The sequence below is a fragment of the Gymnoscopelus microlampas genome (genome assembly GCF_963454915.1).
Source record: "Gymnoscopelus microlampas genome assembly, chromosome: 23".
In the NCBI taxonomy this organism is placed as follows: Eukaryota; Metazoa; Chordata; class Actinopteri; order Myctophiformes; family Myctophidae; genus Gymnoscopelus; species Gymnoscopelus microlampas.
Genome location: NC_139960.1, coordinates 16,767,733 through 16,795,515, shown reverse-complemented (window position 1 = coordinate 16,795,515; position 27,783 = coordinate 16,767,733). Strand labels below are relative to the sequence as shown.

Sequence of the window (27,783 nt, the reverse complement as noted above, 5' to 3'; positions counted from 1 at the left end):
TAAGTACATTTACTCAAGTACAATTTTATGGTATTTTTACTTTAGTAAAAAAAAACTGGAGTTTTTCCAGTTTTCAGTCATTTTTCTTCTACTGCACATATCTCAGAGGCAAAATTAACTCCAATACAATTTTTTGAAAACTGTAGTTACAAATACTTTGTAGTTTTTGATTAGTATTACAAAACATACATTAACCACTTCAACTACATTCCGGCCATTTGAAAATAGCAGATCTACAAGCTCACAAGGCGTCGCATCGTGATGCCTTATAAGCTTGTAGATCCACTATTTTCAAATGATTTATAGGCTATACATTTGAAAGCGTGTGAAATGGGACATTCTGCATAATGATTTAAAGTGTATTTGTATACCAATACTTTTGTACTTTTACTTAAGTACATTTTTAATTCCAGACTTTTACTTGTAACTAAGTATTTCTACATTGCAGTATTGATACAAATGTGAGTACTTTTCCCACCACTGCAAGCTACAGTTCAGCAGCACAAGAAGCACTTTGTCTGAGAGAGAGAGAGGGGGGGGGGAGGGGGAGAGAGAGAGGGGAGGAAGAGGAGAGAGAGAGAGAGAGAGAGAGAGAGAGAGAGAGAGAGAGAGAGAGAGAGAGAGAGAGAGAGAGAGAGAGAGAGAGAGAGAGAGAGAGAGAGAGAGAGAGAGAGAGAGAGAGAGAGAGAGAGAGAGAGAGAGAGAGAGAGAGAGAGAGAGAGAGAGAGAGAGAGAGGGAGGGAGGGAGGGAAGTCTGTTTGGAGGGGGGAGGGGGAGGAGAAGAGCTATTTGGATTCAGTGGATTGGATCCGGGGTTGCCATGTCTGCTTATTATGAGCGACTTTTAGGTTTTTTTTTCCTCCCAACTTTTTGGGGCTTATGATTGTTTCTATTGATTGATTGATTGATTGATTGATTGAATACTTTACTTAGACGTTTGCAGAAAAAAAACACATAAAAGTACAGTTCAAATACAAGGTCAACTAAATGGATTAAAAAAAAAACAAGAAAGCCACTGGCTTCTAAAAGTGTAGTTGTTTATTTGGGGCTTTATTCCTAATGTTGTTCAAACCCAGTGTACCCCCCATACCAGATTTGTGTTATTAAAATGTTTCAAAGTGTTTTTTTCCCGCCTTTTCTTATTTTTTTGTTGTTGAAAATAGCAGATGTACAAGCTCACAACGGTTGTGAGCTTGTAGATCAGGCCATTTTCAGGTTGAAACGAAACTTTAAAAAAGTGCTCATGCGATCAAGAGAGTCTATCTGCAGACTGCAGACTAGGGGCGTATCCTATTGGGGCGTTTCCCATTATGAGGGGGCATTTCGTATTCCTCATTATTATCCAATAGAATATAGTTTTGGACCATGACGGAGGCGCGCCGACTCAGCAGACCTTGAGGCCGAGGAGTCGCGCCCGAGCGCCTCCAGGCGCGAGTGCCCGCGACGACCGGCCGATGGTCTGCTAGTCGACTAAGCGCCGTCCGAGTTATGTATAGGCACAGAATCGTAAATGATGTTGTGGGGACTGCGTTTGCCCCATTGGATAATAATGAGGAATACGAAATGCCCCCTTTTGGGCTTGTTTATTTTTCATAGACCAGGTTGCTTATTTCTCTCACAAACTCTGGCAACAACTGGATTGAATGGATTGGACCCGGTGCACTTGCATGCTACACACTGTGACTGTCTCACAGCCCCGCCCCCCCGGGAGCCCTTTGGACAAGCAGCAGAGAGACAGACAGTCAGTCACAGAGGGGACTCAGAGGACAGACAGGGAGAGGAGGAGGGATACAAAGTAACTGGATCGAACGGGACAATAGTCGAGGCGCCGGCGGCGATCAGACCCTTTTTTTTCGGAAGCGAATGAATGGGGATGCCGCTGCAGAGGAGGAGGAGGGGGTCCGGGCCCAGCAGCAGCAGCAGCAGCAGCAGCAGATCATCACCACCATCATCATCATCTCTCACAATCATAACAACGGCGGCGACCGTTATTAGGTGCTGCTTGACGGCGACACATCGCACTGATGAGAGGAGGCGAGGAGAGAGGCGGATTCCTGGCCATAGTCCCACACTGATCTGATCTGATCTAGAAAAAAAAGGGACAGGCTGAACCCCCCCCTTCTTCTCTCTCTCTGCAACAGAAGAGAAACACAACGGGGACATTCCACATGAAGAGGGGGTTTTAGGGCTACTGGCTGGGGGACCAACCCAACCGAACTGTCTGGGATGAGAAAGGATGCCGATTATTATGAATAGACGCGCAGCAGACAGAAGAACAGAAGCCGATCATCATCAGTTAGAATGAGCTTGTTGTGAGTGGTGTGTTTTTTTTGTTGTTGTTTTTTTGGAGACACACACGCACGCACACGCACACGCACGCCGATCATCAGAGAACCATGTTGGTGCGATGCTGCAGGAACAAGCTGTCGGTGTGGGCTTTGCTGTGCGTGCTGGTGCTCTGCTGGTTCTACGTGTTCCCCGGAGGATACAGGGTCCCCAGCGATGAGGAGATCCTGGACGAGGTGCTGAGGCAGGGGCCGCTGTGGCACAGGAACCAGACTGGCATCGATCTGTACAGGTGGGTGGGTGGATAGAACAAAAACACTGTGGTGTGAAGTAACTAGGTACATTTACTCAAGTACTGTACCTAGGAACATTATTTAGATATTCTTTAACTTTACTGGAGCGTTTTCAGTATTTTTACTGAGTCTACTCCACTACACCTCAGAAGCAAATATTGTACTTTTACTCCACTACAATTATTTGGAAACTTGAGTTACTTTGCAGATTTGCAAATTATTATATTATAAAACATACATTAACCACTTTAGCCCTATTTTATACCTAGGCTAATTGAAACAGCAGATCTACATGCTCATTGTGAGCTTGAAGATCTGCTATTTTCAAACATTTTAATCATTTTACTTTTGGTACTTTAAGCATATCTTTATGCCAATACTGCTGTACTTTTACTCAAGTAAGATTTTCAACACAGGCCTTTTACTTGTAACAGTATTTCTACATTGCGCTATTGCTACTTTTATAAATTAAAATAGCCTACCTGAGTATTTCTTCCAAAAGAAAAGGGTTAATAATACACACATGCCTTGGTTGATGGTGACACACTATAACCGTCTTCAGATCATGTTTGTTACAGTTACAGTAGCCCATTTTATACAGGGGCGCTGCAATATTGCCGTAAAGATCTGTCATTGTTGTGTTGGCTTTGCTGTTTTACGCAGAAAAGAACAAAGCCGGCAAAATGCCGACCCCCGTGTGCTTCTACAGCATGCCAGCTTTCCGGCTTTCCGGAATCAGAGGAGAGGGGAGTGATGCTGTGAAACCATAGTGTGAAACACAAGCGTCAGCATCTTAGGCAGCGTCTACGCCAGGGGTCTTCAAGAGGGGGTCCGGGACCCCTAGGGGTCCTCAGAGTTACTACAGGGGGTCCGCCAAAACTTTGTGTGATATGATGTTTTTTTTTTTTTACCTTAACCACTTGAACACAAGCATTCCTTTTCTGAGGAGAACTTTAGCCAAAAATAGCAGATCTACAAGCTTGTAGATCGGCTATTTTTGGTGTAGAGGGAAAAAAAGTGCAGACCAAGTAAACCAAAAAAACTAAATCTGAAACACAATTTTATACAATATAGAGGGGGTACCTGCTTCATCTCTCTCTCAGCTAGGGGGTCCTTGGCCTGAAAACGTTGAAGACCCCTGGTCTACGCTGTTACAAGTAAAAGGCCAGTGTTCAAAATGTTACTTGAGTAAAAGTACCAAAGTATTGGCATCTAAATATACTTAAAGTACCAAAAGTAAAAGTACAAAATGTTTGGAAATAGCAGATCTACAAGCTCACAACGCGTCGCGATGCGACGCGTTGTGACCTTGTAGATCAGCTATTTTCAAATAGCCTATAGGTATAAAATAGGGCTAAAGTGGTTAATACATGTTTTATTATATAATCATTTATATCTGCAAAGTAACTACCGGTAGTAACTTAAGTTTTCAAGTAATTGTAGTGGAGCAAAAGTGCAATATTTGCCTCTGAGATGTTGTGGAGTAGAAGTAAAAGTATTGAAAATTGAAAATACTCCAGTAAAGTAAAAAATACCTCAAATTGTACTTAAGTACAGTACTTGAGCAAATGTACTTAGTTACTTTACACCACTGCTGGTAGCCAATAGACATGCATATTTGTACCACTCTTCAAATGCAAGCAAAGTTGCTGTGCCCACGTAGATGCCTACTTATATATCGTGTCTGTCGGTTGGAAACCAAAATATGTCCAAAACTGTTACTTTTCACAGGATTCAAATTTAAATGCATCAAAAGTAGCAGATCTACAATCTCGCGGAGCTTGCGGATCTGCTACTTTTGATGCTTTTTGTGTGCCGCTATAGTCTGAAGTAGGGCGTTGATTCACGAAAAAATACATAAAGCTGCAGCGTAGATGAAGAGGTTTGTTGCATCGATCTCTGAAAGCAGAACGTGGAGGACGGACGGAGAGATCACAAGGGTCCGCCTTGTGTACAAAACATCACACTAGGTAGCCCCTTTTACACAGCCTGTTCAAGGGGGAATGTTGCGCTGTTATTCACATGCTCCTATAGGTCCTCAGCAGTACACCCGACAAGCTTGAACTTCATTGGATGATCGGTTCTTGAGATAGACAAAGGGCAGAGTACAGACATACCGATATTACTGGAATTCATAGATAGAAGACAAGTGTGAAGCTAGTCCAGTGCATGGTCGCCGTTCAGAATACATGGCGGGTTTGGAACGGGCCAGTTCTGCAGAACCACTCTTCCTTGTGTCCTCTGCAATACACCTGCCAAGTGTGAAGTCAATCGGTTGAGCAGTTTGCGAGATCAGCATGGTTCCTTCAAGAGCAGGCTGGTTCTGGGAAAACTGCTCATCCGATCAACTTAACACTCGACCGTGCACCACCGTGGGTCCTCAGCAATACGCCATCCCAAGGATGTCGATTATTGGATGAACTGATCTTGAGATATTCAAAGGACAGACACAGTAGGGGTGGGACGATTCACTTACAGTATCTCCCTATTTGATACGCTCACGATACCTACTGTAGGGTGCCGATTTGATTTATATTGCGATTCTTAAGTGTATTGCGATTCAACGATTATTATGATTCAATACTACGATTTATTGCGATTGTTCCCCCAGTTACTTTGCTTTTGTTTTTACACCAGAACATTTAAAAAGATTTAACAATATAAACCATGAAAAGTTGCATCATACACTTCAATGCAGCCAGATTACGTCAGTCTTTCTGACATTTATTTCAGCCAAACGATTCTGAACTATAAAATCGATTAAAAAAATTGAGTCAATCAGTTAGTCAATCGATTTTTTTCCCACCTCTAGGACACACCCCGTCTCCCAGGCCTGTAAATCTACTGTGTTATTTGAGAAGGTTAAAGCGAAACAGAACAATTAAAAAAACAAGATACTCTTTAAGTTTGAAAGATACAGACCGCTCCTGTAGCTTCCAGACAATTGCAGTTTAGGGGGTGTTAAGCCATCATTAAACATCCCTATAGAGTTATTTTCTGTTAGTCTTACCACAGACCTGTGTTATAGGCCAGTGGTTCCCAAACTGGGGGTCAGGACCCCCAGGGGGGTCCCCACATGATTTTGGGGGTCCCCAGATGATTAGCTTAATGTGCAACATTGTTTTCTTATCTCACTCAACAGTAAACAAACCAACATACAGTATAAGTGTATACAGGGTATCTGCACATTTCTAAAGTGACTAATGACTTGTAAGACCTTTTTAATACCAAATTGGCCAAATTGTCAAATATTACGTAAGAAAGAGGCAAACATTGTGAATATATTCGATCTACATGCTCACAACCCTGAGGTGCGAGGCGTTGATCGGCTATTTTCACAATATTTATCTGTGGAACCTTGTCAAACTAAATGTAATGCCTACAATTCCAAGTGTTTGTCAGGGTGGGGGGTCCCCAGTTCAAAGATGATTATTTTTGGGGGTCGCGGCCTGAAAAGTTCAGGAACCCTCGTCGGTAATACTGTTATGTCCCATTTCCTGTCTCCACAGGAAGTTGCTGACAGAATGCTGCGACCCGCAGAAGATGTTTGCGGTGACCAAGGAGAACTCTCCCCTCGGTAAAGTCCTCTGGTACGACGGAGAGTTCTACCACTCACACACCGTCAATAATGAAACCTACTCTCTCTTTGTGCAGGTGAGTCTTAACAACACTGTTTGTGTGTGTGTGTGTGTGTGTGTGTGTGTGTGTGTGTGTGTGTGTGTGTGTGTGTGTGTGTGTGTGTGTGTGTGTGTGTGTGTGTGTGTGTGTGTGTGTGTGTGTGTGTGTGCGTGCGTGCGTGCGTGCGTGCGTGCGTGCGTGTGTGTGTATTAGAGATAGCATGCACCTTTGACCCTAGCCTAGAGGAAGCTTTTATGACCACGGTCATTAAATACCAACCACTCCTACATACCATGCATCTCAGAGCTGGGTTATAGCCTATATAAGACATGTACCCACATACTGGTTGTTTTGGGATGCCCCAAAAAGGAGGCAAAAAGGCTGGCAAAGTATTGTGCTGTCTCTGCTATAATTGGCAGCCGCCACATATGGCGGAGACGCTGTTACTTATACCCATAGAGTACTGAGTGACATGCTTATTTTATCATGAAAGACATATACCATGATTTTGTGATGTAATCTTACTGCACCTTCAATTTTATTTGTGTCCTTGTATGCATCTCCTTTGTGTGGACGTAAATACATGGTTAAAATGTGTGTGTGTGTGGGTGTGGGTGTGTGTGCGTGTGTGCGTGTGTGTGCGTGTGTGTGTGTGTGTGTGGGCAACCCATTCTCACTCACACGGTGTCACATTTTTCAGCTCTGTCAGTAGCCCTGTGAAACGTCAAGTTTTTACACGTCGGCACGCCATGGCAACGTTGCATGTTGACAAAACTATGCCTAAACCTAACCCTAACCCCACAAAAATATACCTAACCCTAAGCCAATATAAGCCAATATGAGCCAATATGGCTATTCGAGTAGCATTTGAAGCTCCAATGCCCGCCTTTCAATTGTTGTGGTCCTATAGTGATGCATTAGGGAGTGAAAATGACAGAACGGCAATAACTGACGCCTATCTGTGGGTGTGGGTGTGGGTGTGGGTGTGGGTGTGCGTGTGTGTGTGCGTGTGTGTGTGTGGGCAACCCATTCTCACTCCCACGGTGTCACATTTTTCAGCTCTGTCAGTAGCCCTGTGAAACGTCAAGTTTTTACACGTCGGCACGCCATGGCAACGTTGCATGTTGACAAAACTATGCCTAAACCTAACCCTAACCCCGCAAAAATATACCTAACCCTAAGCCAATATAAGCCAATATGAGCCAATGTGGCTATTCGAGTAGCATTTGAAGCTCCAATGTGCGCCTTTCAGTTGTTGTGGTCCTATAGTGATGCATTAGGGAGTGAAAATGACAGAACGGCAATAACTGACGCCTATCTGTGAGTGTGTGTGTGTGTGTGTGTGTGTGTGTGTGTGTGTGTGTGTGTGTGTGTGTGTGTGTGTGTGTGTGTGTGTGTGTGTGTGTGTGTGTGTGTATGTGTGTGTGTGTGTGTGCATTAGAGTATTTGCAGTGCCAGAGGGACTGTAACACTTTCACCTCGAAATGAGCCATTAACTATCTCTATGACTGTTGATCACATCAATGTATGAATAATATATTTTCTTTAATATCCTCTCTCTCTCTCTCTCTCTCTCTCTCTCTCTCTCTCTCTCTCTCTCTCTCTCTCTCTCTCTCTCTCTCTCTCTCTCTCTCTCTCTCTCTCTCTCTCTCTCACTAGTGTATTAGTCTATGCGATTGATTTAGTGCATGTGATGGACATTCTCCTCCCATGAAGGGTTTCGTGCCGGTTCATATGCGTATCGTCGGGCAGAAACCTCGTATCTACATATTCCAACCTTTTAAAGTTTTTTGATAAATTAACCCATTGAGACCTGAAGCTGATTCTACATGTCTCCTAAATCCCAACAGTTTTCTGAAAAACGTATCTTTCTATATCAGTGGTGCTCAATCTTTTTCATGTCAAGGACCCCCAAAATTATATGTATTTGGCCGCGGACCCCCATCAAAATATGTTGTTCCAGGGACCCCCCAGAAGCAAAGATTTGAGTTAAAAATGTTCGCTTTAAAAATATATATATTCAAAGATTTGCACACATTTCCACGAAATTTCAAAAATAGCAGATCTACAAGCTCGTAGCGCGGCACTCGGTGCCGCACTATGAGCTTGTATATCTGCTATTTTTGAATAGCCCAAAGTGTAAAATAATGCTTTTTAGCTCAAATCTAAAAATGACACAGTTCCAGGTCTTAATGGGGTAACGCCCTACTTGATCATACTACAGTGTCACACAAAAGCATCAAAAGTAGCAGATCTACAAGCTCGAAACGCGGCGCGAAGCGACGCGTTTCGAGCTTGTAGATCTGCTACTTTTGATGCTTTTGAATTTGAACCCTGAAAAGTCACAGTTTTGGACAAGTGAGGTTTCCAGACGATATATATGAACGCATATCCACCTGAGAAAATTCTTTCAATCAGCACTGAGTGCCACGCTATGAGCTTGTAGATCTGCTATTTTTGGAAACATTTTTGCAGATCTTTGAATATACATTTTTTAAAGCGAATATTTGTAACTCAGATCTTAGCCTCTGAGAATTCTACAAATGTCTTTTCGACCAGTTTTTTGAAAAAACGTATGTTGCTATCATCAGTGTTCTCAAACTTTTTTCATGTCAAGGGCCACTCAAAACCATATGTATTTGGACACGGGCCCCCATAAAATAATGGTTACACAGACGTCGTTCCCGGTTTTAACGGGTTAAACCTCCCAAATTGTTTTCCACCCAGGGTTTAGCCCGTACATTGAATTGCAATGTTCACCGCTGACGTATCGGCATAGGTGGAGATCTAATCTGGGATGGAGTGTATACACAACAAGACTACATATGAGGAGGCGTGGTGTAGTGTAATTACAGGAGTAGCACTATAAATATATCGGTAACAGGGTTTTGTGCCGGTTTTAAGAATAGAGTTGTATATAACATATATAGCAGTGCACATCCACGGGGCATATTGACATCCTAAGCTGTAGTTCTTTGCTAATCGCATCTGTCGGGTGGAAAGCTCATATGTCCAAAATTGTTACTTTTCAGGATTCAAATTCAAAAGCATCAAAAGCAGCAGATCTACAAGCTCGAAACGCGTCGCTTCGCGCCGCGTTTCGAGCCGCGTTTCGAGCTTGTAGATCTGCTGCTTTTGTGCGACGCTGTAGTATGATGAAGGAGGGCGTTAATTTACGAAAAACAATATGGAGATAAGAGGTTTTTGCTCCCCGACAGCGACGTATAATGCTAGATGGCACCTTTTTTTATTGAATGTTGCCATGGTTACGGTATAAGCCATTTGAACGAGATTCACAACCCCCCCCCCACCCACCCACCGCTCAGTAACGTCCACTTATCTTCCCCTCAAATTGCTTTTCTACACAAGCTACTGTCCCCCCCCTCCCTCCACAGAGAGAGTGCCCCCTCCCCCCACATAGCCTACATCTCTCGCAGTCACACAGACGGACAGATTGAAAGTAAGACCAGATGGTTGTGAATGATTTTCTCCTCGTCAGCAGCAGCAGCAGCAGCGGCGGTGGTGTAACGTGACACTGTTTTTTCAGGGGGGCTAAGAGATTAGACATCCTGCTTTATGGATGATAATGGAGGTGGAGGAGGGTATGTGTGTCTGTGAGTGGGTGAGGGGGCAGAGAGAGAGGGAGAGGGAGAGCAGATACATCCTTAAAAACAATTGATAACAAAAAAAAAGGCTACGTGTGTGTGTGTGTGTGGGTGTGGGTGGGTGTGTGTGTGTGTGTGTGTGTGTGTGTGTGTGTGTGTGTGTGTGTGTGTGTGTGTGTGTGTGTGTGTAAAATATATATGTTCAAAGAGTTGCACACGTAAACAAAAATAATTGCAGATCTACAAGTATAACATTATGGTGTGTGTGTGTGTGTGTGTGTGTGTGTGTGTGTGTGTGTGTGTGTGTGTGTGTGTGTGTGTGTGTGTGTGTGTGTGTGTGTGCGATAGACGTTTTAATTTTGTCGTTGAACATTGGAACGTTATGAATAAAAAATACATTTCTGTTTTGGCTTTTAGGCTTCGTAAAAACAAAAGATGCACAGGGTGCGTTTTTGGCTTGTAGATCGACTTCTAAAATAAAGCAGGTGTGTCAAACTCATTTTAGGTCACAGTCCTAATTGAGCAAAAATGCCACTTAATGCTAGCCTGGTAAACCCTCCCTCCGGAAAATCTCATTTCCATTTGATTTCAGGAAGGAGTCTGGCCTGAAGGCTTGTATGGGCGTTTCTAGTGCATTACCAAAAAGCCCAGCCTATCAGCGTCGTCGCTCATCGTTCTGTGATTGACAGCGAAAGTTGGCCAATCAGGTGGCCAACTCGAGTTCGAGTGAGCCCGAATGGCACCGAGTGCAGCCTGAATGCAGCCGACAAAACACGAACGGCAGCCATCTTTTCTGTGCGCTATTTTCTCCGTTCTATCGTTGTTATCAACAGATTGATATGGCTTGTTTTCACCAAAAACACAGTCTGGGAGAAGAAATCCGATAGCTAGATGTGTTTTTCTAAATCTCATAACATTGGAGTGGACGGGGTTACTTTCTTTTTGGATGACCATATTTTTTCGATAGAACCATTTCCGGTTCTATGGTAATCGCTAAAAACATGATTTTTTGGCAGGCAGCGTGTTAAGAAGAAGCAACGCATTACCTTTATTAGGCTTATTGTAGGCTATAAGAAGAGAGATTAAAATATGAAGCTTTTTGTCTGTTATGGTAGCCACACTTCCATTAATAAACCATTTGAAATCAAATATAAGCCAACACTCATGCAGAACTCCATCCATCCATCCTTCTTCAGCCACTTATCTGGAGTTGGGTTGCGGCCCGGGGGGCAACAGTTCCAGCAGAGAGCTGCAGACTCGTGTGTGTGTGCGTGTGTGTGTGTGTGTGTGTGTGTGTGTGTGTGTGTGTGTGTGTGTGTGTGTGTGTGTGTGTGTGTGTGTGTGTGTGTGTGTTTGCGCGAGTGTGTGTCAGCGCAATGCTGCTGATGGCCTCTGGAACACGTTCGTTTTTTCACTTAGTGAAATTAACTTTTTTTCCACTTTGAAACAAGCTTACTTTTCAGTGGTGTATTCTCAACCTTTATTGGATACATGTTCTTGTATCCAATGAAAATCTCAAAAGTGTTTACACATTTAAGTTGACGATTAATTGTCACTCAAATAATTGCGATTAACGATTTAATTGTGTGTTTGGCATTGAACATTGGAACATATGAAGCCTTTTAGGCGTTGTTATCAAAGTTGCAAAGGGCAGATATGACAAATAACTGAAATATACAAAAGTTATTGACATAATAATTTTTATACATGTAAAAAAAATTGCAGATATAGCAGATCTACAACTTGTAGATTTGCTATTCCCTGTTGGGCTGACCAGATTCCCCCTGGTCAACCGGGCATTTTTAACTCAAATCTTTGTTTCTGGGGGTCCCTGGAACAAAATATTTTGAGATGGGGGGTCCGTGGCCAAATACATGTCATTGTGAGGGTCCCTGACATTTGAGCACCACTGATATAGAGCAACATAAGTCTTTCAGATAAGATAACCAACATTTTTTTAATCAGTCTCAGGTCTTAATGGGTTAACCTAATAAATCATTTGGGTCATTCTTTGCATTCCTTCACTGGGCGACCAGAGGAACATAAAGGCAGTTCTCCATGTCTTTGCTTGAACCCACAGTGTATTAGAGGCCCCTTTTTATGGCAGCGATTGAATTTCCTGGCTGATTTAACTGTGGTTACAGTGGCTCTGATGAATCATAAAGACTCCTCTGCGTTGGGCTGAAATCACATCATGATCATCACAGTCTGTGGTGTGTCTTCATCTTCAAAGCCAGTGGTTTCTCAATCTCTTTTTTCACGTCTATGACCTCCCATATTAATGTACAGTCCGCAGACCCCACTTCAGAGATCAAGATATGCGTTGTTAAAATGTTTTGCAAATATTCCACATTCTTCATTGATTGATTGAATACTTCATTATCATTAGTCAGAAATGTAAACAGCACGTGGTACAGTCAGACATTAAGGCTAAAAGTCCTGGGGACTTCCATTGTGGTCCTTTGTATTCAATTCAACAACTAACACAATAATACATATCCACAAATACAATCCTGGTCTCTACTGCCTCCCCCTGGGAGGGGAACTAAATAAATAGTTGGAATAATGTGTTCCTACCACGCGCCACCGCCACGTCCTACCGGGGAAACTCCCCCCTGTCAGGTGACAAGAAGGGCAGTTGTCTCTCATGCATTGAAGGAGGCATGAGCTCGACCCTGGGCTCCCTAGGCTGGCGGGGGGAGTGTAGAGCCCAGGATCACTTAGATAATTGGCACCGGGTGAAAAAGGGTTACAAAATAGCAGATCTACAAGCTCATAGCATGAGCTTGTAGATCTGCTATTTTTGAAAAACCGTGAAAATGTGTGCCTATCTTTTAATATACTCGGTGCCACGCTACGAGCTTGTATAATGGTTATTATAGCTAAAAATCTAAAATGACACAGTAAATGCATTCTTAAAATGATGGAAGAATGCATGTGAAAACCACTGAACCTCCGGGGCCTTCAGCGGAGGTTGGATGGAGATCAAGGACCAACTTGCACGTGTTGTGTTCCTCACTGTTGCCTCCCCCCCCCCCCCCGTGTGTGTGCGTGTGTGAGAAAAGAGAGAGTGACGTGTGTGCATGAGAGAGTGACGTACGTGTGTCTGTGTGTGTGTGTGTGTGTGTGTGTGTGTGTGAGAACATAGTGTGTGTGTGTGTGTGTGTGTGTGTGTGTGTGTGTGTGTGTGTGTGTGTGTGTGTGTGTGTGTGTGTGTGTGTGTGTGTGTGTGTGTGTGTGTGTGTGTGTGTGTGTGTGTGTGTGTGTGTGTGTGTGTGTGTGAACATAGATTAGGCCTGTGCATGTGTGCAAATTAGGGTGTTTTGTGTTTGCACTATAGGGTTACTCGGAATCCTTTAGGATTTTTAAACAATTTCGGTTCCTTAACAATTCCCTCTCAACGGTCCTATTCCTCATGCGGTTCCCTTTAACGATGCCAATATACATTTCATACATATTTCATTTATTATTTTGATAAACACAAATTCAATCAAACATACAGTAGTGCATACATATTATTGTAGTGGTTCTCAAAGTGCGGTACAGGGACCCTCTGGGTTCCTTGAGGGGGTTCCAAATGAACCCTTACAGGTCTGTAACTCTGAGAGTGTACAAATGGAACCAAATGGACCCCCTTATAGATTAGATTATAAATAGTTGTAACAGTGCACTTGATAACAAGCAGCCATTCTGATTCCCTTGAAGAACGCATCTGTGTAATTTTAGATTTATTTGGCTAATCAAAAATAGCAGATATACAACCGTGCTACGAGCTTGTAGATCTGCATTTTTTTTTTAAATAGTGAAAATTTGTGTCATATCAGTGGTGCTCAAACTTGTCCATGTCAAGGACCCCCAAAATTATATGTATTTGGCCGCCGACCCCCATCTCAAAATATGTTGTTCCAGGGACCCCCAGAAGCACAGATCGAAGTAAAAAATGTTTGATTTAAAACATATATATCTATTCAAAGATTTGCACAAATCTTTCACTATTTTTACAAGAAATAGCAGATCTACAAGCTCATTCAGTAGGTGCCGCACTATGAGCTTGTATATCTGCTATTTTTGAATAGCCAAAGAAATCTATAAAAATGCCACAGTCTATGCTTTCCCGGTCCTAATGGATTAAATATGATGTGAAAATTTGACCTTAATTTAAAAGCGTGATGAACTGGTGCTCTGAGAGCTGGCGTCTTCATGTATGTGTGTGTGGGGGGATGGGAGGTGATGCTTATAGAGACACACCGGGACTACAAAAGTTACGCCCACTATTGAGACAGTGCACCCACGCGAGGTCCGTTAGGACGATGTACTGCAGCTGTCAATGCATTCTCTATGAGAGGCATCGTAAAATACCGTAATTTCATTGGTTGACTACTGAGGCTGTAGCATTTTTTTTCTAATAAAGTGTCGTATTTGTTTGATTTGTCCTTTTTAATGTGACATACCTGCCATCTCAATATACAACCCACAATATACTATAATATACTCCATCAGTGTGTCAAAAGTTCTAGCATCTGAAATACGTCACTGACGCATCCCTTAAGGTTTTCAATACCCAGATCTTATGTATAATTTTTATAGGCTATTTATTTTGGACAATTATCCAATCAGCATCTTGCAAGACTATTTGTATGTTAATACTAACCTGGAGAATTCAAGTAGTTGAAAATGTCGGTATATGTCACTCTTCCATTTAGTTGGGTTATTTCCCCAACTTACATTCAGGCAAGTTGATATAACAACGGTAAACCTACACGTTTTAATTTTTCATGTACGGTCGGAGCCCCGCGGTAGGTAGAACATAATAAGCCTATTATGTTCAAAATATAGACATGAACAAAGTCAGTCGGGATTGGGGTGAGAATTCTCCTCTTCAAGGTCGGCGCTCGTAGAGACAGTGATGTCACTGAAATGCGACTACAGTACTTGTCAGTCTGCCGTCTCCCCTCTGCTGTGTTAACATTATGGGTAACCCATTCAAGTGACAAATTCAATGTGAAACACGTAAGCTATTGAGAAAACAAGATGATATGTTGATAACGACACTCTATACATTTGGAAACATATTTTTATTCAACTCTATATCGTCTCCAGTTCATGTAGGATCATTTTCAAAGGAGGCTAACTCTCAAATGAATCTCATAGAGAATACATTGACAGCTGCAGTACATCGTTCTAACGGACCTTGCGTGGGTGCACTGTCTCAATAGTGGGAGTGAAATGTGTAGTCCGCGTGTGTCTCTATCTGAGCAGGAAGTACTCTGTGTTGGAAACGTAACCAGCTAACACTGATGAAGGCTGGATAGGGCTGTTTGTCACGGTTTGAATCAGGACGGAGTGTAGGACCCAAGTGCAGGAGAGAGACGGAGGCTGAAGTGAACAATTCAAAGTATTTATTAACTAAAGACTGGAAAACAAACAAGGAACAGAACTCAAGCTCTATAACTACACGCAACATGGGATACAAAGAACAAGCACGGACAGGTTGCAAACACAGGGCTTAAATAGACAGGGGAATAATAAGACACAGGTGAACTCAACAGACAATCAACACTGGGATAGGCTGAGGGACTAAGAGGACACAGGAGGAGAACATGACTAATCAACAGGGAGGTGAGACAAGACAGGTAACAGTAACTAGCCACAACAGGAAACAATACTACAAAATAAGGTACAGAACATCAGCAGGGCAACAACAACAACAGAGTAACAGAATAACAAAAAAGACTACATACAGAACAGAACAAAGGCCTAATAAGTCCAAGACCTTGTAAGGGCAGGAAGGTCTTAATAATAAAGTCAGAGTGCGTGGCCCGAGGAGCGGACCGTGACACTGTTAGGATGTTTTAGTTGACAATTTTTTTGTCACTCAAATAATTGCGATTAACGATTTAATGTTGTTGTCGTTGAACATTACGAATACAAATTACAATTACTTTTTTTTAGCCTTCTTGAACAAAAGATGCACAGGGCAGATATGAGAAATATCATTTTATAACTTTCACGAAATAGCCGATCTGCAAGCTCAAAACGTGTCACTTCGTGACGCGTTTTGGGCTTGTAGATCTGCTATTTCCACTACTTTTGAAAATGTTGCATTAACCCATTTAGACCCGAGGCAGATTCTACAAATGCCTTCTAAATCAGTAGTTCTCAAACCATTTTGTGTCAAGGACCCCCACATTGATATATGGCCGCGGACCCGCTCCTTCTCAAAATGGTTTGTGCCAGGGACCCCCAGAAGAGAAGACAAAAATGACCAAAAATAGCAGATGTACAAGCTCTGTGAACTTGTATGTCTGCTATTTTTTGAGAACCACTGTTCTAAACCAATGTTCTAAATCCTAAGAGTTTTCTGAAAAACGTATGATGCTATATAGCTACTATAGAAAACCACAGCTCGAGGATATATTTATACCCTGTTATACTGTAATAATACCGTAATACATCAGCCCAAAGCCTGGTTTGAATGATAATAACAGTTTTTCAAATGTAGTGGTTGTGTGAACATCTCAACTAGTATTTATCCTCTCTCTGTGCTTCTGTTGTTCTCTCTAGCTCTCTCCTGGCGCGCGCACGCGCGCACGCACACACACACACACACACACACACACACACACACACACACACACACACACACACACACACACACACACACACACACACACACACACACACACACACACACACACACACACACACACAATTGCACACAATAATGGAGAGCTTGCCGAGGAAGTGTAACCACTGAGTACCAAAAATAAGCCATGGCAGGATTATATGGGCACACAGACACCCACACACACACACACACACACACACACACACACACACACACACACACACACACACACACACACACACACACACACACACACACACACACACACACACACACACACACACACACACACACACACACACACACACACACACACACACACACACACACACATTCTCTTCCTCCGTAGCAGTGCTGTGATTGCAGGCAGTGTTGCCATGTCTGCTTATTATTATAAGCGACTTTGGGCTTGTCTTTCATGTCAAGGATCCCCACATTAATATGTATTTGTCTGCGGACTGAAAATATTGTGTGATATTGTGTTGTTAAAATATAAGATATCTGTACCAGATTGGTGTAAAATATTCCACATTTGTCAATTTGCTTTCCAAGATTCTTTTGAAAATAGCAGATCTACAAGCTCACAACGCGACGCACCGCGGCGTGTTGTGAGCTAGTAGATCGCGCTATTTTCAAATAGCCAACGTATACTGGTTTAAAGTGCTCTTGTGGCCTATAATAGACAGTTGCTTCTTTTGGGGCTTGTTTTCATAGACCTGGTCGCTTATTTCTCTCACAAAATCTGGCCACAATGATTGCAGGCTGGGTAGGAATAGTCAGGCTCGCTAAATCAAAGCACTGGCCGTTTCAGGCCGCCGGCAACAGAAGAACAAGCAGCAGCTGCCAAGAAATGTGCCAATTAGGGATGTGCTCGTTAATGTGCTGGTTTAGTCTGATTGTTCACTGTACTGTACAGTACGTTAGATTCCCCTGATGCTGCTGATTATTCCAGCTTTATTTTCACATGTTTTAATGAGCACAGTGTGAATTGAGAAGGTAAAAGCTATGATATATGCTAGCTGAATCAAATAAATATTCTGTAATAAAGGATTACACGAAAAACGTTGTGTGGCTAAGACTGAGAACATCATCAAGGACATTTACCATCCCAGCCACAATCTGTTCAAACCGCTGCCGCATCCACGGCCGGGCAAACGGTATAGGAGCCTGGCGTGCAGTACCACCAGACTCTTGAACAGTTTTTACCCAGCAGTAATCAGGCTGCTGAACAAAAACTACGTTTGGTGACACTGCACAGACATGAACTGTGAAATGTGCTTAAAGGGACACTTTAGAAGCACTTCATGACTTTTTAGGTTTATGCACATAGTCACATTATTGTATTGTTACGTAGATTAGTCATTTATGCACTTTATGCCTCTCCTCTCTCTTTATGAGATGACTATCTATCTTTTAAACTGCAACTGAGCCTGCACAATTAAGAATTTCACCCACTTTACCTGTAATGTGATGTGACAATAAAGATTCTGATTCTGATTCTGATTCTAAAAAAAACAAACAAACAACAAAGACGATAGGATCACATTAACTCATTCAGTGCCAGACTTATTTCTGGCTGTGTTTGCCCAGTGCCAGAGATTTTCGTTTCTTCATACCTTTATTTTACCTTCATACCTTTATTTTCTGTGACCATAACTGGTCACAGAAAATGTATATCTGTTATGATCACTTGTCTGACCGTGTGTAAACACGCCCGGTGTCCCTGTGCTTTGCCCAGAGAACAACCACGACGTTCCCTTCTCTTCGAGCAGCACATTGAAAATAAAATGTCTCGCGAAAACCAGGGCAAAAAAAGGCCACTCAAGATACAGCCGTTTCCATGTAAAACCTAAACAGGAAGTAGACGGAGGCGGAAAACTTCGGATGACGTTGTTTCCGGATCTTTGTGAGTTGAAAGTCTTTTATAAAACAAAACACGTCAAACACGTCATTGGCACGGAGGGCCTTTGGGGAAAAAACACTGGATTAGTTAAGTCCACTTTAAACCTGGTGTCCATATTTTGGGCATGTCATTATAGGCAAAAATCATCCAAAAATAAAAAAGTCTACTTTTTCAAAACCATTTATTTTACTATGAGCTTAGCTATTCATCATAGACGATGAAGTGTATATGCTCAAGGAGCACTGCAGCCATTTTCAACCTTATCTTCGAAGGTGACATCATCGATTGGGATTCCAAGCTTAAATAAACTACAGCCTTTCTCATCCTGTAAAGTTAGTCTGCTGAAATAGAAGCCATTGTTGACGCATCAATAAAACATAACATTAAAACACAGTGAGACACAGTGAGTAGACAGAAATGGCCTACCCCAGGGGGCTCATTATAAGCCAAATGGAACCAAATGTTACACTCTCTGAGTTAGGATTTGACTGTGGTCCCAATGATAGAAAATGGCATCAAATGGGGCTCTGTGGCCTCAAGTCTTAATGGTTGTTACAGTGTGACTGTGTTTTACATCCAATCAGTGTTGCTGGTTCCCCGTTTGATGTGCTGTGTTACTTGGATACATTGTGTGTGTGTGTTTGTGTGTGTGTGTGTGTGTGTGTGTGTGTGTGTGTGTGTGTGTGTGTGTGTGTGTGTGTGTGTGTGTGTGTGTGTGTGTGTGTGTGTGTGTGTGTGTGTGTGTGTGTGTGTGTGTGTGTGTGTGACTCAGCCTCATGATGTCACCACCCTCCACACATGTTCAAGTACACACACGCACGCACGCGCGCGCACACACACACACACACACACACACACACACACACACACACACACACACACACACACACACACACACACACACACACACACACACACACACACACACGCCTCTGCTTTGTCCCAGTGTTGCCAGATGTTGTGAGAGAAATAAGCAAGCAGGTCTAGGAAAACAATCCCAAAAGAAGCAACTAGGCCACATGAGCACTTTAAATCTGTATACTGTATACAACAGCTATTTGAAAATAGCCGATCTACAAGCTCACAACGTGTCACGATTTGAGCTTCAGTTCAAAGGGACCCCCCCAGAAGCAAAGACACAAATCTGGTACAGGGCTCCCTGGCACAAAACATTTTCAGATGGGGGTTAGGGACAAATATATATTAATTTGGGGGTCCATGACATGAAAATATTTGAAAACCACTAGTTTAAATTATAATAAAAACAATTTGGAAGCAAGCCCAAATAAGCAACTACACAAGCCCAAAAAAGATCTGCAACCCGCAACCATCAATATTTACAAGCAACTATACAGAAAAAGAAGCCCAAAGTCGCTTATAATAAGCAGACATGGCAACACTGCTTTGTCCTTCTGTGTGAGTGTGGGTATGACTGCTCCTATTTCAGAAATCTATGTGGGGTGTGTGTGTGTTTGTGTGTATGTGCGTGTGTGCGTGTGCACGCGCCTTCTCAAGTGATTACGCTTCAAGGGGAATAATGAGCACAATTGTTTCCATCAGTTTCTATTCATCTGCGTCTCTGACTCACTCAGATCATCTGTTGATAATATCAAATGATGTATCATGTGCACAACTAAACACTATTGTATGACTTGATAGTTGAGGGGAATCTTGAATCTTGAATCTTGTGTGTGTGTGTGTGTGTGTGTGTGTGTGTGTGTGTGTGTGTGTGTGTGTGTGTGTGTGTGTGTGTGTGTGTGTGTGTGTGTGTGCGTGTGCGTGTGTGTGCGTGACCATGGACAGACCTCCACACACAGCTGTGGACCATTGATCTTTTTCAATACATCAATACAGACATGATAAGTGTGTGCGTGCGGGAATTGACTTGGATGTTTGGGGGGGTGTTATTCCCTGAAACCACAGAAGAGACAAAGCATGTGATGTGCAAGAAAGAATAGAAGTAAAAATCGCTGACTTCACAACGGAAATGATTCACTTCATTCACCATGATTTGATTTGATTTGATTCAATCTGATTAGATTATGTTGTATATGATTTATCCAATATGATACTGTACCTTAAAAAAAAGATTCACTTCAATTAATCAACAAATTTGACTAGATGTAATGATGAGAAGTGCCATATTTCATGAAGTTGTATTTTAGCCAAACAATTGCCCTGAAAGCCAGTCTCTTGCTTCAGCCAAAAACAATCCATTATAAACTATTATAACATTCCAAAATGATGCAGCTGAATCGCCACCGTAAGATCTATGCATCACAATGAATGGATGCATTTCTTACGTTTTGGCATCATATTGTTAATTAATTGTATGTCAATTATGACCACAGATAAAAAAAAAACATAATTTACACTTAATGACATCTTCTAAAGCTGCACTTTCCTCTTTTACCCCAGATTTAAATCTCAATCAATCTCAAAGTCTCAATAAAAGAGCAGGGAGACAAAATACAACCACGCCAATTGTATAAATTGCATTGTATTAACATACTCTACCATACAAGTTGGACAAAATTACATCGCATGCATTAAAATAAAAGGTGCATAGTGCCATGGAGACTTGAATTCATGGCTATTTTTTAGTTTTTGACACATTCCTAAGCCAAGAATTTGATGACCAGCGGACCGGTAGGCAGCGGTTTCGGTAGGAGATACAAAAGAGACTCTTTGTGTCTCCTTTCGGTTCCGCTGCCGGCTAAGTAATGCGACAAAAACAAAAAAATATCCATGAATTCAAGTCTCGATTAGGGTGAGTAATCAATGGGGAAAAAAAACATTTTGGGGGTAAACTATCTCTTTAAGTGGTTAAAAGTGTAGCCATAGTAAGATAAGGTTCCAGAGAGAGAACATAATCCACAATTAATGCATTATTATCTCTTTGACCTCCGCATGCTGTGTCTGTCCTTCCACTGTCCCTGTGGTTCCAGGCTCGTCTGTCAGCACACAGCACTGAGACAGGATATTAAAAGAATGTTCTTGCACTGCACTGTGTGCTCAACATAACACTATTATAGGCTACCATCTAGTACTTTACTATTCAGGCATTTAGCAGTCGCTCTTATCCAGACCTACAAATAAAAAGTGCAAGCTCAGAGTAAATGACATCAGCCCTATGGTCAACAAACGAAACGACAGGGTAAATGGTAAGTGGAGTGCAAAGAAAACAGTTAACAACTTGAATCCTCTACTTTGTCAACTAAGCTCATGCTTGTAGATCTGATATTTTCAGTGCTAGGGTTCAACTGTGTAAGAGTTACTAAGATAGGTAAACATTGAACCTAGCATCTGTCTAGACTCTAAAGTCTAAACAACATGCTATCTAAATAAATGTAACATTTGTGGTCTGTAATTTTGTTTAAACAAATACGTAGTGTGGAGGGTCTCTTTTGTGTGTGTGTGTGTGTGTGTGTGTGTGTGTGTGTGTGTGTGTGTGTGTGTGTGTGTGCGTGTGCGTGTGCGTGCGCGTGCGCGTGCGCGTGCGCGTGCGCGTGCGCGTGCGCGTGTGTGTGTGTGTGTGTGTGTGTGAGTGAGTGAAGTGTGTATTCTATATTTTTTCAATCTGTTATGCGTTTGTGGCAATGTGCATGTGTATTTTTATCTATATGTATGTCTGGTCACACATGAACCATGTTCAGATCTGGTACAACATACAGCAGGGCTGGGCAACTTTGATGATGGAGAGGGCCACTATATTTCCACACTCACTCCAGGGGGCCACACATCTTTAGCCTGGCAACGACCAACGTATAATTGGATAAAGTGTTTAAAATGATTTAGCTGGGGACCCCCTGGAACCCCCCCACCACCACTGTGCTGTATAGTGTGTGAATAAACTTGACATTAAGTGGCCGGGTCTCCTCCTCTCTCGCCAGGACAACCCTCTGCCGACCCCCCTGAAGAGGTGTGCTGTGGTGGGCAACGGTGGCGTCCTGAGACACAGCGGCTGTGGACGAGACATCGACCAGGCTGACTTCATCATGCGGTAAGGCACAAGGAACTGTGTGTGTGTGTGTGTGTGTGTGTGTGTGTGTGTGTGTGTGTGTGTGTGTGTGTGTGTGTGTGTGTGTGTGTGTGTGTGTGTGTGTGTGTGTGTGTGTGTGTCCTACTCCCCTGCTGGGGCTGAGAGAACAACCACCAGAAGAGGGCTGGTGTCATTAAATGTTCTAGCCTAGAGCCAGGATGATAGAGATGAGTAATACAGTCTCAAATGTATAGAAATATACATTAGTCATGGGAATTGCCCTTGGCAGATTAGGTCTGGCCCCTCTCAATAGAGATAGTATTTCTCTCCCTCCGAAGTTGTGAGGGACCAATCAGGGCCCAGTATGCAAATATGGGGTGGATTTATCACCAGAGGCATTTTTTTAATTTGCCCCTCGGAAATGTAGGTTCCACACAGAGATTCCAGACTAATATCTACGCAGTGTTATTAGTCTGGCCATGTCAGGCTAAAGATGTGTGGCCCCCTGGAGTGAGTGTGGAAATATAGTGGCCCTCTCCATTATCAAAGTTTCCCACCCCTGCTGTATATCAACACAGCTATGACCGAATCACAGCTGTGTTCATGGATTAAAGTTGTCAGTCATGACTGATTTCAGTCATGTGGATTCCATAAAGAAGCCAGCATGTCTGCTATCATAGAAGCATGTTGCTCAGCGAAAATAGACGATCTAGTTTAGTTTTGTTTTGTTTATTTAGCACATTATTATACAAAAATGTAAACAATACATATCAAAGAAAACAAGTTGCTGTGCGAGGAAAGGAATAAGACGGCAGGCTTATTTGGAATCCTTCCCTTCATGGAAGAGGTCATTAAATAACAAGGATTAAAAGTTCAATAAGAACATTACAAAATAATGCAAGTTTACAATGGAAGCGGGAGTGGTCCAATAAATAAATAAAAACACAAAAACTGCACAAAAGAAGTAAAAGACAAAAATGTGTGAAGATTACTACCGGTAAATATATGGACTACAGTGAGGAAGAAATTATATATTGTTTTAGATGTTTCTTAAATGTTGGGAAGGATAGTGATGCCTGATGTATCTAGAGAGCTCCATAACTGAGGGCCTCTAAATTTGATGAAATATTGATGTTTAGAGGTACGACAAAAAGGGTAAATTAAAATCATCTCTTTGCCTTGTGGGGTAGGAGTGAATGTCAGAAGTAACACGAAAAAAATATGAAAAAAACAGGGAATTTATTTTATTTGAACAGAAATAAACAGGATTGAAAAACATGTACCTTATCTATAGGCAAGAATGAATATTTAATAAAGAGAGGTCAGATGGCTCATGTCTATTGGACTGTGAAATCATTCTCAAAAATCTCTTTTGAATGATCAGTATTGTAGTTAGATATGATGGATATGCAGCCCAAACAATATTACAGTAATTAATATGGAGGAAAATTAAACTATATCTAGAAAAAGCCAGGTCAGGTAGGTTAGTGTGGGCCAGCAATGTTCGGTATTTGCCAATCAGGCTGGAATGTGAAAAATCGGATGGATCCGTCTTGATGACTTGGCTAAAGAGATAATATGTACTGATGTGCGTGATGTTTAGACAACATCTGTAGGAGTAATAGAAAAAACGTTGTTCACCTCCTGGTGGCGCTATAATAGGGCAATGTTGAAAGGGTGGCATTTGTTCCTCAATGTAGTGCGAATGTGCGTGCAAAGTTTCACCGCAATCGGACGCTGCGTTCATGATTTGCAGCATTTTGTTTGAAACGGGCCACTCCTGCAAACTTTAGATGTCAATCTTAGCCAATCAGGATGGTATATGAAAAATCAAACAGATTTGTCATGATCACATGACTATAGGGATCATGTGTACCGATTTGCGTGAAATTTGGATACAATCTGAAGGAGTAATATCAAAAAATAGGTCGGCCTCCTGGTGGTGCTATAAAAAGCAGATATGAAATGCAGGGCAAAGGTTTTTCCTTGGCCTCTAGGGAGTGCACATACAAAGTTTTACACAGATGCAGTTATAGGTAAAAACACAAATCAGCCTGTTATAGCGCCACCATGAGGCTGATTTGAAAATGGCATTTCTTCCATAGTGGGAATGTGTGTGCAAAATGTCACGGAAATTGCATGCTGTGTTCATGATTTGAGGCATTGTGTTCAAAACGGAGCACTCCTACAAACTACAAACAGAAGCCATTCTTAGCCAATCAGGATGGAATATGAAAAATCTGAAAGAACCATTTGGTTTAATGACTGTAGAGATACTGTGTACCGATGTCCGTGATGTTTGGACAAAATCTGTGGGAGTACTGTAAAAAAAATGTTTTGTAAAAAGTGGCCTCATGGTGGCACTATAACAGGCCCATGTGAAAAGTTCAGGCAGAGGTTCTGAATTGGCTTCTAGGGAGTGTATATGTGCACAGTTTCGCTGCGATCAAGCCAACAGTGCCGGAGATTAGCTGTCCACAGACAGAAGGACACACGGACAGACGGACAGGGTGCAAAACATACTCTCTCGCCATTCCTTTCGGCCTGGCGGAGACAATAAAGAGTTACAATGAGTTGCAATCGTCTACAAGCTCTCAATGGCGTCGCGCTGATCAGTTTTGGACATATGAGGTTTTTCCACCCGACAGAGACGATAATATAGAGTTTCTAAGTGGTTGATGAATTGTTATGTAAGGGAAGGACAGTGTGTGTGGGATTACTCCTTAACGTTGTGTGTGTTTGTTCCCTTTGTCTCCTCTCATCTAGATGTAATCTTCCTCCGCTTTCTAAAGACTACGTTGAGGACGTAGGAACCAGAACCCATCTGGTCACAGCCAACCCCAGCATCATAGAGAAAAGGTATATGGTACTGAAATCACACTGAAATGGACCCTCATATCTCTTAATTTCTCCTTGCCTTTTGCAAAGTAGTGGCTCTCCTTAAACTCATTAAGGCCGGGAACGCATCCGTGTCATTTTTAGCGGTGCCAACCGCTCTACACGTGGCTTTGACTCGGTGTCTGTGTGTCTGTGTGTCTGTGTGTCCGTCTGTGTGTCCGTCTGTGTGTCCGTATGAGCCCGGGATGAGCACGGCAAAGAAGCAACACATACAAACACACACACACACACGGACTTGGAGATTGCCTATGCCATCTCTCCTCTCATTGGCCACACGTGCCACCGGTTATCAAAGAGGGGTCCAGGGACCCCCAGGGACGTCCACCCGTATGAGCACGGGATGAGCACGGGATTTTAAACAGCTATAACTCCAGTTTGCAGCATGCCACCAAGTCCAAATTTGGTATGTGGACTTGGACCACCAATACGGGACGAGCATGAATTGCTCAAGCCCCGCCCCCTCTGTCTTCCCATTGGCTGGCCTTTAAACAGCCATAACTCAAGTTCGCAGCATGCTACGGAGTACAAATTTTGTACATGGACTAAAACCACCAATAGGGACGAACTGTAATTACTTAAGCCCCGCCCCCTTCTGTCTGCCCATTGGCTGGACTTTAAACAGCCATCATTCCAGTTTGCAGCATGCTACCAAGTACAAATTTGGTAAGTGGACTCAGACCACCAATAGGGACGAACTGAAATGAGTTAAGCCCCGCTCCAAAGGCACCGCTTCCTTCACACAGGGTGTGATTTTTTAGATTTATTTGGGCTATTCAAAAATAGCAGATCTACAAGCTCATAGCGCGGCTACGAGCTTGTAGATCTGCTATTTTTTGGAATAGCCAAAGAAATCTAAAAATTACACAGATACTTAGGGCTCATGCTTTGTTCATATTATTTACTGTCTCTCTCTGTTCCTGCTGAATGTCTGACGCATCGAGTGTCTTGCAAGTTGTCCAGATGTTGGCTGCTGTCCAGCAAAGTGTTTTATCTGGCATGCAGAGAACTCAAATCATTTCCTGCGAATCATATGCGGTTGTCTCTGTGCAGTTGTGTGTGTGTGTGTGTGTGTGTGTGTGTGTGTGTGTGTGTAAGTGAGTGTGCGTGCGCCGTGTCCGTGCGTGCGAGCAAATACATTTATGCTTGCTAGCGTACAACGTACATGTCTTTGTGTGTGTGCATATATAAATAACACTGACCCGTCTTTGTACTGTTTCAACTGTTGCGCAACGGAAACTAATTCCTATTTCTAGAAGCAGAACGTACAGCGAGACCAGACCAGAATACTGATTAGTCAGCTGGTCAGCAGACCCAGACCAACTCTACATCCTTATTTCAATCCTTGAAACCATAAAACTACAAAAAACTACTAATTTTTGTCGCATTCCTAAGCCAAAAATTGACCGGCAGCGGTTCCGGTAGGAGACACACACAGTCTCCTTTGTCTCTCCTACCGAAACCGCTGCCTGCCGGTCTGCTGGTCATCAAATTATTGGCTTAGGAATACAACACAAACAAAACAATATAGGAAAAAATATTTTCATTTGGGTGAACTATCCCTTTAAGGTGGTTGTATTCCATTAGACATCCTCCTCCTTGTCACAACAGCTCACACATCTTGCTGCTCTCTCTCGCTCTCGCTCTCGCTCTCGCTCTCTCTCTCTCTCTCTCTCTCCCTCCCTCCCTCCCTCCCTGCAGGTTCCAGAACCTCCTGTGGTCCAGGAAGTCCTTCGTGGACGGCATGCGGGCCTACGGCGCGGGCCACGTCTACATGCCGGCGTTCTCCATGAAGCCCGGCACCGACCCGTCGCTGCGGGCCTACTACGCGCTGGCCGACGCCTCCTCCAACCTCACCATGCTCTTCGCCAACCCCGACTTCCTGCGCGCCGTGGGCAAGTTCTGGAAGGGGCGCGGCGTGCACGCGCGCCGCCTCTCCACGGGCCTCTTCCTGGTGAGCCTGGCGCTGGGCCTCTGCGAGGAGGTGTCGGTCTACGGCTTCTGGCCGTTCGCCGTGGGGCCCGACGGCCAGCCGGTCAGCCACCACTACTACGACAACATCCTGCCGTACAAGTGGTTCCACGCCATGCCCGAGGAGTTCGTGCAGCTCTGGCAGCTGCACAAGAGCGGCACGCTGCGCATGCGCGTGGGGCGGTGCTCGCCGCAAGAGGGGCGGAGCTAAGAGGCCGGTTATAGAGGAAGAAGAAGAAGAAGAAGAATGTTGAGATGAGATTAGAACGGTGGGTTCTCAAAGTTGGGGTCCAGGGACCCCTCAGGGTTCCTTGAGGGGGGGGTTCCAAATGGACCCTTACGGGTCTGTAACTCTGAGAGCGTACAAATGGAACCAAATGGACCCTTACGGGTCCATATGGTTCCATTTGTACGCTCTCAGAGTTATGGGGGATTCCTTGAAATTTAAGAGGAGTTTGAGAACCACTGGATTTAGAACGAAGAGGATTTGTTTGGGTTGGGTCAAAGGGGGGGGGGGGGGGGTTGGTGAAGGGAGGTAGTGTTGGTGCTGTGACCATGTGCACATGCGCACATTTTCCCCTGAGACACGCCTACAGTCACCA

The 27,783-nt window shown here is 43.2% G+C and overlaps 1 protein-coding gene across 1 annotated transcript; it reads left to right on the top strand.

Annotated features, from left to right (window-relative positions):
* Positions 1-2,194: 2,194 nt before the first annotated feature.
* Positions 2,195-27,392, top strand: st8sia1 (ST8 alpha-N-acetyl-neuraminide alpha-2,8-sialyltransferase 1; the record flags this gene model as incomplete). The annotated part of the gene is made up of 5 exons (XM_084049583.1): positions 2,195-2,578; positions 6,089-6,233; positions 22,227-22,336; positions 25,082-25,174; positions 26,912-27,392. Exons 1-5 carry the CDS (start codon positions 2,397-2,399, stop codon positions 27,390-27,392), a joined length of 1,011 nt encoding a protein of 336 aa, XP_083905709.1. The 5' UTR covers positions 2,195-2,396.
* Positions 27,393-27,783: the final 391 nt, after the last annotated feature.